At 46.8% G+C, this 12,643-nt stretch overlaps 1 protein-coding gene across 6 annotated transcripts in view; it reads right to left on the reverse strand.

Annotated features, from left to right (window-relative positions):
• The window catches only part of LOC128694700 (dynein axonemal intermediate chain 4), a 70,928-nt gene that overhangs the window by 23,782 nt on the left and 34,503 nt on the right, over nucleotides 1–12,643 (reverse strand). For all 6 annotated transcript variants that reach the window (XM_070095792.1, XM_070095797.1, XM_070095795.1 and 3 more), the window contains 2 exons: nucleotides 8,638–8,701; nucleotides 7,772–7,869 (listed from right to left, as the gene is read on the reverse strand). In XM_070095792.1, the coding sequence (XP_069951893.1) occupies nucleotides 7,772–7,869; nucleotides 8,638–8,701 (162 nt within the window). The remainder of the gene's footprint in view (nucleotides 1–7,771; nucleotides 7,870–8,637; nucleotides 8,702–12,643) is intronic.

Genomic DNA, 12,643 nt, shown 5'->3' on the forward strand with positions numbered 1-12,643 from the left:
CGCATCGCCACACCACTGACACCCGTCACACACCTACCACTCACCACTACCACTCACCACTACCACTCACCACTACCACTCACCACTCACCACTACCACTCACCACTACCACTCACCACTACCACTCACCACTACCACTCACCACTACCACTCACCACTACCACTCACCACTACCACTCACCACTACCACTCACCACTACCACTCACCACTACCACTCACCACCACCACTACCACTACCACTCACCACTACCACTCACCACTACCACTCACCACTACCACTCACCACTACCACTCACCACTACCACTCACCACTACCACTCATCACTACCACTCACCACTACCACTCACCACTACCACTCACCACTACCACTCACCACTACCACTCACCACTACCACTCACCACTACCACTCACCACTACCACTCACCACCACCACTACCACTACCACTCACCACTCACCACTACCACTCACCACTACCACTCACCACTACCACTCACCACTACCACTCACTCACCACTACCACTCACCACTACCACTCACCACTACCACTCACCACTCACCACTACCACTTACACTTACCACTAACACTCACCACTACCACTCACCACTACCACTCACCACTACCACTCACCACTACCACTCACCACCACCACTCACCACTACCACTCACCACTACCACTCACCACTACCACTCACCACTACCACTCACCACTACCACTCACCACTACCACTCACCACTACCACTCACCACTACCACTCACCACTACCACTCACCACAACCAAGCACAACCACTCACCACTCACCACTACCACTCACCACTACCACACACCACTACCACACACCACTACCACTCACCACTCACCACTCCACACACCACCACTCACCACTACCACTCACCACTACCACTCACCACCACTCACCACTACCACCACTACACTCACTACCACTCCACCACTACCACCCACCACTACCACTCACCACCACCACTCACCACTACCACTCACCACTACCACTCACCACTCACCACTACCACTCACCACTACCACTCACCACTACCACTCACCACTACCACTCACCACTCACCACTACCACTCACCACTACCACTCACCACTACCACTCACCACTACCACTCACCACTACCACTCACCACTACCACTCACCACTACCACTCACCACTACCACTCACCACTACCACTCACCACTACCACTCACCACTACCACTCAGCACTACCACTCAGCACTACCACTCAGCACTACCACTCAGCACCACCACCACTCAGCACTACCACTCAGCACTACCACTTAGCACTACCACTTAGCACTACCACTCAGCACCACCACTCACCACTACCACTCACCACTATCACACCCCACTACCACTCACCACTACCACTCACCACTACCACTCACCACTACCACTCACCACTACCACTCACCACTACCACTCACCACTCACCACTACCACTCACCACTACCACTCACCACTACCACTCACCACTACCACTCACCACTACCACTCACCACTCACCACTACCACTCAACTACCACTCACCACTACCACTCATCACTACCACTCACCACTACCACTCATCACTACCACTCACCACTACCACTCAGCACTACCACTCACCACTACCACTCACTACTACCACTCACTACTACCACTCACCACTACCACTCACCACTACCACTCACCACTACCACTCACCACTACCACTCACCACTACCACTCACCACTACCACTCACCACTACCACTCACCACTACCACTCACCACTACACCACTCACCACTACCACTCATCACTACCACTCACCACCACTCACCACTTACCACTACCACTCACCACTACCACTACCACTCACCACTACCACTCACCACTACCACTCACCACTACCACTCACCACTACCACTCATCACTACCACTCACCACTACCACTCACCACTACCACTCACCACTACCACTCACCACTACCACTCACCACTACCACTCACCACTACCACTCACCACTACCACTCACCACCACTCACCACTACCACTCACCACTACCACTCACCACTACCACTCACCACTACCACTCACCACTACCACTCATCACTACCACTCACCACTACCACTCACCACTACCACTCACCACTACCACTCACCACTACCACTCACCACTACCACTCACCACTACCACTCACCACTCACCACTACCACTCACCACTCACCACTACCACTCACCACTACCACTCACCACTACCACTCACCACTACCACTCACCACTACCACTCACCACTCACCACTACCACTCACCACTACCACTCACCACTACCACTCACCACTACCACTCACCACTACCACTCACCACCACTACACTCATCACTACCACTCACCACTCACCACTACACTACACCACTACCACTCACACTACCACTCACCACCACTCATCTACCACCACTACCACTCACCACCACTACCACTCACCACTACCACTCACCACTACCACTCACCACTACCACTCACCACTACCACTACCACTCACCACTACCACTCACCACTACCACTCACCACTACCACTCACCACTACCACTACCACTCACCACTACCACTCACCACTACCACTCACCACTACCACTCACCACTACCACTCACCACTACCACTCACCACTACCACTCACCACTACCACTCACCACTACCACTCACCACTACCACTCACCACTACCACTCATCACTACCACTCACCACTACCACTCACCACTACCACTCATCACTACCACTCACCACTACCACTCACCACTACCACTCACCACTACCACTCACCACTACCACTCACCACTCACCACTACCACTCATCACTACCACTCACCACTACCACTCACCACTACCACTCACCACTACCACTCACCACTACCACTCACCACTACCACTCACCACTACCACTCACCACTACCACACACCACTACCACTCACCACTACCACTCACCACTACCACACACCACTACCACTCACCACTACCACTCACCACTACCACTCACCACTACCACTCACCACTACCACTCACCACTACCACTCACCACTACCACTCACCACGACCACTCACCACCACTCACTCACACTACCACTCACCACTACACTACCACTCACCACTACCACTCACCACTACCACTCACCACTCACCACTCACCACTACCACTCACCACTACCACTCACCACTACCACTCACCACTACCACTCACCACTACCACTCACCACTACCACTCACCACTACCACTCACCACTACCACTCACCACTACCACTCACCACTACCACTCACCACTACCACTCACCACTACCACTCACTACTACCACTCACCACTACCACTCACCACTACCACTCACCACTACCACTCACCACTACCACTCACCACTACCACTCACCACTACCACTCAACACTACAACTCACCACTACAACTCACCACTACCACTCACCACTACCACTCACTACCACTCACCACTACCACTCACCACTACCACTCACCACTACCACTCACCACTACCACTCACCACTACCACTCACCACTACCACTCACCACTACCACTCATCACTACCACTCACCACTACCACTCACCACTACCACTCACCACTACCACTCACCACTACCACTCACCACTACCACTCATCACTACCACTCACCACTACCACTCACCACTACCACTCACCACTACCACTACACTCACCACTCACCACTACCACTCACCACTACCACTCACCACTACCACTCACCACTACCACTCACCACTACCACTCACCACTACCACTCACCACTACCACTCACCACTACCACTCACCACTACCACTCACCACTACCACTCACCACTACCACTCACCACTACCACTCACCACTACCACTCACCACTACCACTCACCACTACCACTCACCACTACCACTCACCACTACCACTCACCACTACCACTCACCACTACCACTCACCACTACCACTCACCACTACCACTCACCACTACCACTCACCACTACCACTCACCACTACCACTCACCACTACCACTACCACTCACCACTACCACTCACCACTACCACTACCACTCACCACTACCACTCACCACTACCACTTACCACTACCACTCACCACTACCACTCACCACTACCATTACCACTCACCACTACCACTCACCACTACCACTTACCACTACCACTCACCACTACCACTCACCACTACCACTCACCACTACCACTCACCACTACCACTCACCACTACCACTCACCACTACCACTCATCACTACCACTCACCACTACCACTCACCACTACCACTACACCACTACCACTCATCACACTCACCACTACACCACCCACCACCACTCACCACTCACCACCCACTCACCACTACCACTCACCACTACCACTCACCACTACCACTCAACACTACCACTCACCACTACCACTCACACACCACTCACCACTACCACTCACCACTACCACTCACCACTACCACTCACCACCACTCACCACTACCACTCACCACTACCACTCATCACTACCACTCACCACTACCACTCACCACTACCACTCACCACTACCACTCACCACCACTCACCACTACCACTCACCACTACCACTCATCACTACCACTCATCACTACCACTCACCACTACCACTCACCACTACCACTCACCACTACCACTCATCACTACAACTCACCACTACCACTCATCACTACCACTCACCACTACCACTCACCACTACCACTCATCACTACAACTCACCACTACCACTCACCACTACCACTCACCACTACCACTCATCACTACCACTCACCACTACCACTCACCACTACCACTCACCACTACCACTCATCACTACAACTCACCACTACCACTCATCACTACCACTCACCACTACCACTCACCACTACCACTCACCACTACCACTCATCACTACAACTCACCACTACCACTCACTACACTCACCACTACCACTCACCACTACCTCACCACTACCACTCACTACAACTCACCACTACCACTCACCACTACCACTCATCACTACCACTCACCACTACCACTCATCACTACCACTCACCACTACCACTCACCACTACCACTCACCACTACCACTCATCACTACCACTCACCACTACCACTCATCACTACAACTCACCACTACCACTCACCACTACCACTCATCACTACAACTCACCACTACCACTCATCACTACCACTCACCACTACCACTCACCACTACCACTCATCACTACCACTCATCACTACAACTCACCACTACCACTCACCACTACCACTCATCACTACAACTCACCACTACCACTCATCACTACCACTCATCACTACAACTCACCACTACCACTCACCACTCATCACTACAACTCACCACTACCACTCATCACTACCACTCATCACTACAACTCACCACTACCACTCACCACTACCACTCATCACTACAACTCACCACTACCACTCATCACTACCACTCATCACTACAACTCACCACTACCACTCATCACTACCACTCACCACTACCACTCACCACTACCACTCATCACTACAACTCACCACTACCACTCATCACTACAACTCACCACTACCACTCATCACTACCACTCACCACTACCACTCACCACTACAACTCACCACCACTCACCACTACCACTCACCACTACCACTCACCACTACCACTCACCACCACTCACCACTACCACTCACCACTACCACTCACCACTACCACTCATCACTACCACTCACCACTACCACTCACCACCACTCACCACTACCACTCACCACTACCACTCACCACTACCACTCACCACCACTCACCACTACCACTCACCACTACCACTCACCACTACCACTCATCACTACAACTCACCACTACCACTCATCACTACCACTCACCACTACCACTCACCACCACTCACCACTACAACTCACCACTACCACTCATCACTACAACTCACCACTACCACTCATCACTACCACTCATCACTACCACTCACCACTACCACTCATCACTACAACTCACCACTACCACTCATCACTACCACTCACCACTACCACTCACCACTACCACTCATCACTACCACTCACCACTACCACTCACCACCACTCACCACTACCACTCACCACCACTCATCACTACCACTCACCACTACCACTCATCACTACAACTTACCACTACCACTCACCACTACCACTCACCACTACCACTCACCACTACCACTCACCACTACCACTCATCACTACAACTCACCACTACCACTCACCACTACCACTCACCACTACCACTCACCACCACTCACCACTACCACTCACCACTACCACTCACCACTACCACTCACCACTACCACTCACCACTACCACTCACCACTACCACTCACCACTACCACTCACCACTACCACTCACCACTACCACACTAGTATAGCCAGGATACACTCACACGAGCATAATAATGTTAATATCACACATACACCATGTTAATTAATAAGGTATTGAAACAAATGATAACATTAAAGACAACTAGATAACGTGGGACCTGACCAGAAAGGTTGGCTGACACAGCACAGTGGCTGACACATCAGAGTGGCTGACGCACAGCAAGGTGGCTGACGTAGCAGGGTTCTTCTTGGAGACACCAGCTTTACCCTTACCTCTGGTAAGCCAGTGGAAGGCTTTGGTCAGATCACCTAAAGCTTCAGTGGAGGGTCACTATATGACTAAGACCCGCGTCAGGAAACATTTGTCCTGTTTCCTGACGAATCTTACCTAATCCACCTGGAGTCTACCTGGAGGGTGTACCGGGGATCAGCGCCCCCGCGGCCCGGTCCATGACCAGGCCACCTAGTGGATCAGGGCCTGATCAAAGAGGCTGTTACTGCTGGCCGCACGTAGTCCAACGTACGAACCACAGCCCGGCTAATCCGGCACTGACTTTAGGTATCTGTCCAGCTCCCTCTTGAAGACAACCAGGGGTCTATTGGTAATTCCCCTTATGGCTGATGGGAGGCTGTTGAACAGTCTTGGGCCGCGGACAATTACGTGTATTGTGTTTTCTCTTAGTGTACCAGTGGCGCCCCTACTTTTCACTGGGGTTATATTGCATCGCCTGCCAAGTCTTTTGCTTTCGTAGAGAGTGATTTCTGTGCGCAGATTAGGGACCAGTCCCTCCAGGATCTTCCAGGTGTAGATTATGATATATCTCTCTCGCCTGCGCTCCAGTGAGTACAAGTCAAGTGCTTCCAGACGTTCCCAGTAGTTAAGGTGTTTGATGGAACTTATATATGCAGTAAAGGTTCTCAGTACATTCTTTAGATCTGCAGTTTCACCTGCCTTGAATGGATATGTTAATGTACAGCAGTATTCCAGCCTAGAGAGAGCAAGTGATTTAGAAAGGATCATCATAGGCTTGGCATCTCTTGTCTTGAATGTTCTCATTATCCATCTTATCATTTTCCTTGCAGATGTGATAGTGGCATTGTTGTGATCCTTAGTGAGATCCTCAGACATTACCACACCCAACCTAACCTAACTTAGGAATTACCATCTCTCGGGATAGCCTATCCCATACACATCAGAAAGGAGAGGCTCACGGATAGGTAGATAGATAAATAAATAGATAGAGAGTTAGACAGACAGATAGATAGATAGATAGAGAAAGAGAGAGAGAGAGATAGAGAAAGAGAGAGAGAGAGAGAGAGAGAGAGAGAGAGAGAGAGAGAGAGAGACTGATACACAGGATACAGACAGCGGGCTATAACAGGTGCTGACACTCACTGGCTGACAAGGTGGAGTGCTGGCGCCCGTGTAGAAATAGAGAGCTGGCTGGGATCGTCTTCGCGCCATACTCTCCGTCAGCCTGGTGCTGGGTCGACCTGTGTGTGAGGTGATATGATATCAGCAAGAGTACTGACGGTATGTGACGATGGTGTGTGTGCTGACGGTGTTTGACGATGGTGTGTGTGCTGAGAGTCTGTGATTACGGTGTGTACTGACGGTGTGACGATGGCATGTGTCCTGACGGTGTGTGATTACAGTGTGTGCTGACAATAAACACATAACACATACGGCTCACTGTACATACTTTACAGTGTTTGAACACTGTAAGCAAGTACTCAGTATAGTGAAACAATATATCTACTGTGAGTGAAGAAAATAAGCTCAGCTTAGATCAGCTTTATTCGGGGAAATGTATAACCAAACTTAGAGCTTGAGCTGTGACCGGCAGCTCAGCTCAGTGTTGACCTTACAACACTTGAGGAAACGGGAGACAGTCACCAAGTGGGAAGGGACAGCTCCAACTCCCTGGATCAAGAGTCCTTCACCTGCACGAAGGCACACCCACTTAAGAGGGGGAGGGGTATTTACAAGGAGGGTATATCTTGGGTATGCTAGGTGAGCGCCGCACACCCATTAAAGATGGTAAATTCATCATAAATATTAAGTTCACTCAGTAATAATAATAATAATAATAATAATAATAATAATAATAATAATAATAATAACGGGAAACAAATTTTTCTATCTCCTGTTATAAAATATCATGGCAGTTGTTCCGAGGTAGCACTGTACACACCGCTGTACTCCCCCCCCACGGCAGTACAGTGCACACCCTGCCATCACAAGCCACTAGTATCATTTACCCCTCAGTTTCATCTTCTCAGCTTCATCGTGCATGTCCCACTGCGTGGCCCAGCTGCCCGTGTCCTGCAACACAATAACTCACATTCAAATTCAAATTCAAATTCAAAGTTTATTCTCTATAAAGATTACAATGTTGAATTTACAGAATTTGGTTGTTGTGTGGTTTACATGTAGTTAAATAATGATTACAGAGTGTACCACTAGAACGCCTAGCATGGCTAGGCATTTCGGGCAGACTTAGTTTAATTCTTTATTTTAAAATATTGCAAATTATGAGGTAAGTTGGTATTATGGCTAAGTGACTAAATACTAGTTTGTGAGTTTAGCAATGTGAATGCTTTTGTTTTGGCACAGTACATAGTTTCAGTATTGGAGTATCATAGGATTCATTATTTTAAGATTGAGATTAATATTTCTGTTTATGGTCAAATGGGTGAGTGAGTGTAAGTGTGAACCACCAGGTGGTATTCGTGTAGTTAGTTGATGGGGTGTATCAGGGAGATAAGATGTTTTCTATTGGCAGTTTTGAAAGCGATGAATGTGTCTGCAGTTCTAGAGTTCTCGGGTAGGGTGTTCCAGATTATAGGGCCTTTGACATACACTGAATTTTTGTAAAGGTTTAGTCGGACACGGGGAATGTCGTAGAGATGTTTGTGTCTGGTGTTATGCCTGTGGGTTCTGTCACAACTATCAAGAAAGCGTTTTAGGTCAAGGTTGATATTGGAGTTTAAGGTCCTGTAGATGTAGATTGCACAGTAGTAAGTGTGGATGTACTGAACAGGGAGTAAGTTTAGATCTATGAAGGGTGGGGGAGGTGTGTTGACAGGGATGGGATTTAGTGATCATTCTTACTGCAGCTTTTTGTTGGGTTATTATTGGCTTTAGGTGTGTTGCTGCAGTTGATCCCCAAGCACAAATAGCATAGGTGAGGTATGGATAAATGAGTGGTATAGTGTGAGAAGGGCATTTTGCGGCATGTAGTATCGTATCTTGGAGAGGATCCCAACTGTTTTGGATACTTTTTTGGTTATGTGTTGAATATGGGTGCTGAAATTCAGGGTGTTGTCTAGGTATAGGTCTAGGAATTTGCCCTCATTATGTCTGGTAATTAGAGTGTTGTCGATCTTAATGTTAATTTGTGCATCTCCTGCTCTGCTACCAAACATAATATAGTAGGTTTTGTCAGTGTTAAGCGTAAGTTTATTGGCTGTCATCCAAGTCGATATTTTAATCAGCTCCTCATTAACAATGGTGTTGAGGGTGGCAAGATTAGGGTGAGAGATGACATAAGTCGTGTCGTCAGCAAAAAGAATGGGTTTCAGGCGTTGGGATACGTTTGGAAGATCATTGATGTATATGAGGAAGAGCAGGGGACCAAGGACACTTCCCTGCGGAACTCCAGTATCAAGTGGCCGTGTTGTTGATGCTGTGTCTTTAATGGTAACATACTGATACCTATTAGTAAGGTAAGATTTGAAATAAGCAAGCGCATGGCCTCTTATACCGTAATGGTCAAGTTTGTGGAGTAGGATGTCGTGGTCTACTGTGTCAAAAGCTTTTCTTAGGTCAATAAAAATTCCTAGTGGATATTCCTTATTTTCCAATGCTGTGTAAAGCAGATCTAGCATTTTTATGATTGCATCATTAGTGCTTTCATTTTTCCTAAAACCAAATTGGCAGGGGTTGAGTATGTTTTGTGCTGTTATAAATGAATATAGTCTCCTGTGCACGAGTTTCTCAAAGATTTTGGATAGCAATGGTAAGTTTGATATTGGTCTATAGTTGTTTAAGTCTGTAGGGTCACCACCTTTATGTATTGGTGTAACCCTTGCCATCTTGAGTAGTTTTGGGAAGGTGCTAGTTTCTAGTGACTTGTTAAAAAGTAATGAAATAGCATGCGAAAGGATATGGGCCGCTCGCTTGTACAGTAATGGTGGGACATTAGACAGATTCCCTGAGTTGTTTTTAAGTGACTTTATAATCTCGGTGACTTCCGAGGGCTCAGTTGGTGCAAGATAGAAGGAATTTGGGAAATTCCCATCTAGGTAGTCCCTGGCATGGGCATTGGTATGTGGGATTTTATTGGCGAGATTAGATCCTATGGTTGAGAAGAAGTCGTTTATCTTGTTAGCTATGTCAGTGGGATGTAGTGGTGTTTCATTAGGTTTAGTTAGGACAATATTCTTTTTTTTCAGTTTGTGGGTCCCTAGAATCTGAGAGAATGTTTTCCAGGTCTTTTTTATATCTCCTCTAGGGTCTGTGAATCTACTGGAGAAGTATAGTTGTTTGGCTTTCTTTATTACTTTGGTGAGAACTGATGAATAGTGTTTAAGAATATCTTTGTGTATTAAGCCCTGTCTATATTGCTTTTCATATTGGTGTTTCTTGTCAATGGATTTCAGAATGGTGCTGGTTAGCCATGGGCAACCAAGCCGTTTGTTTGTGATCTGTTTCGTTTTTATAGGACAATGTTTGTTGTATAGTCTAAGTAATTTGTTAAGAAAAATGTCTGTCCAGTCATCAATACCATTGGCCTTGGAGAATTCTGTAGGCCAGTCAACAATCTCTAGGTCAGCTGTGAACTTCCTTATTGAGGCCTCGTCATGGAGTCTAAATGAGACTTTGTTGTATTCAGGTGGTGGTTTATTAATGTTTGTCAGGAGGAAGGTAGGGTAGTGGTCTGTAGTGCTATCTGTGATTATCCCTGATTTAAGGGGGGCTAGTATATTGGTCCATATGTGGTCTATTATGGTTGCACTTGTCTCAGTGAGCCTGGTTGGTTTAGTTATTGTTGGTATGAGAAGTGTGTTGTTCATATTGTTGATGAAATCAGTTACAGGCTGATCATCTAGTAAGCCAAGGTTGATGTTGAAGTCTCCAGCTAAGAGAAGGTGGTGCTTATTCATTTGTCTGTTTGTTATTAGTGACTTTAATTTCTCACTGAAATTTGGGATGTTTGTGTGAGGTATCCGGTAAATGGCACCGATTGTTATAGGTGTCTTAAGGTTTTTTACAGTAAAATTAGCAAAAATGTATTCCCCATATTCATCACTAAAGCAAGTGGTGCTAATACAAGATAATTGGTTAGAGTAATAGATTGCAATACCACCCCCAACTTGGTTTGGTCTGCAGTTGTGAATTGCTGTGTATCCTGGTAGGGGGTAGATATCTATTGTGTCCTGCTTAAGCCAGGTCTCAGTAAGAATAATGCAGGAGAAGGGTGTCTTTAGTGATTCAAGGAGTGCCAGGAGGTCATCATAGTGTTTGCTTAAGGACCTGATGTTGTAGTTAAGTACTGATAGACTTTTAGCATTGTTTAGGATAGTGCTGGCTTGTGATGCTGTGTAATAAAGGCAGTTACTTTCCAATAGGTTTTGATTGGGTGTCAGATTATGGAGGTTTAGATCAGGGTCAACGTGATCAATCATCTTCAAGGTTTAAATTATGGTTATTTATATCCTGAGTTGTGTGTTGAGTTCTAGTACTGATATCTGTAGTGGTGGGAAGCTTGGATAAGTATATAGCTAGAGTATTTTGGTCATATAGAGTATAGTCACTACTACACATAATGAAGTTAATGTTGTCTATGTGTTGTGCTGGAATGAACTAAAGTACAACTAGGTATAAACTAGTAATATAAAAATACAAATTTAAAATAGAACAAGACTCTCACTTGTAATTGCACTAAGGTCTAATATAATGACTTTTGTGAAGTCTATGTTTTGAGCTAGAATGAGCTATAGTACAACTAGATTTAATCTAATAATATAAAAATACAAATTAAAAATAGCACCAGTCTCTCACTAGTAATTGCACTATGGTCTAATATAATGAATTTGGTATTGACTATAGTACAACTGAGTTTAATCTAATAATATAAAAAAGGCACAAGACTCTCAATTGTAATTGCACTAAGGTCTTATATAAGTTGTTTACAAGAATTAGAGTATAACTAGATTTAAATTGACAGGACAAAATACGCAAGTTAAGGTAGCAAAAGAATAA

This window comes from Cherax quadricarinatus, chromosome 51 (assembly GCF_038502225.1).
Source record: "Cherax quadricarinatus isolate ZL_2023a chromosome 51, ASM3850222v1, whole genome shotgun sequence".
Lineage (NCBI taxonomy): Eukaryota > Metazoa > Arthropoda > Malacostraca > Decapoda > Parastacidae > Cherax > Cherax quadricarinatus.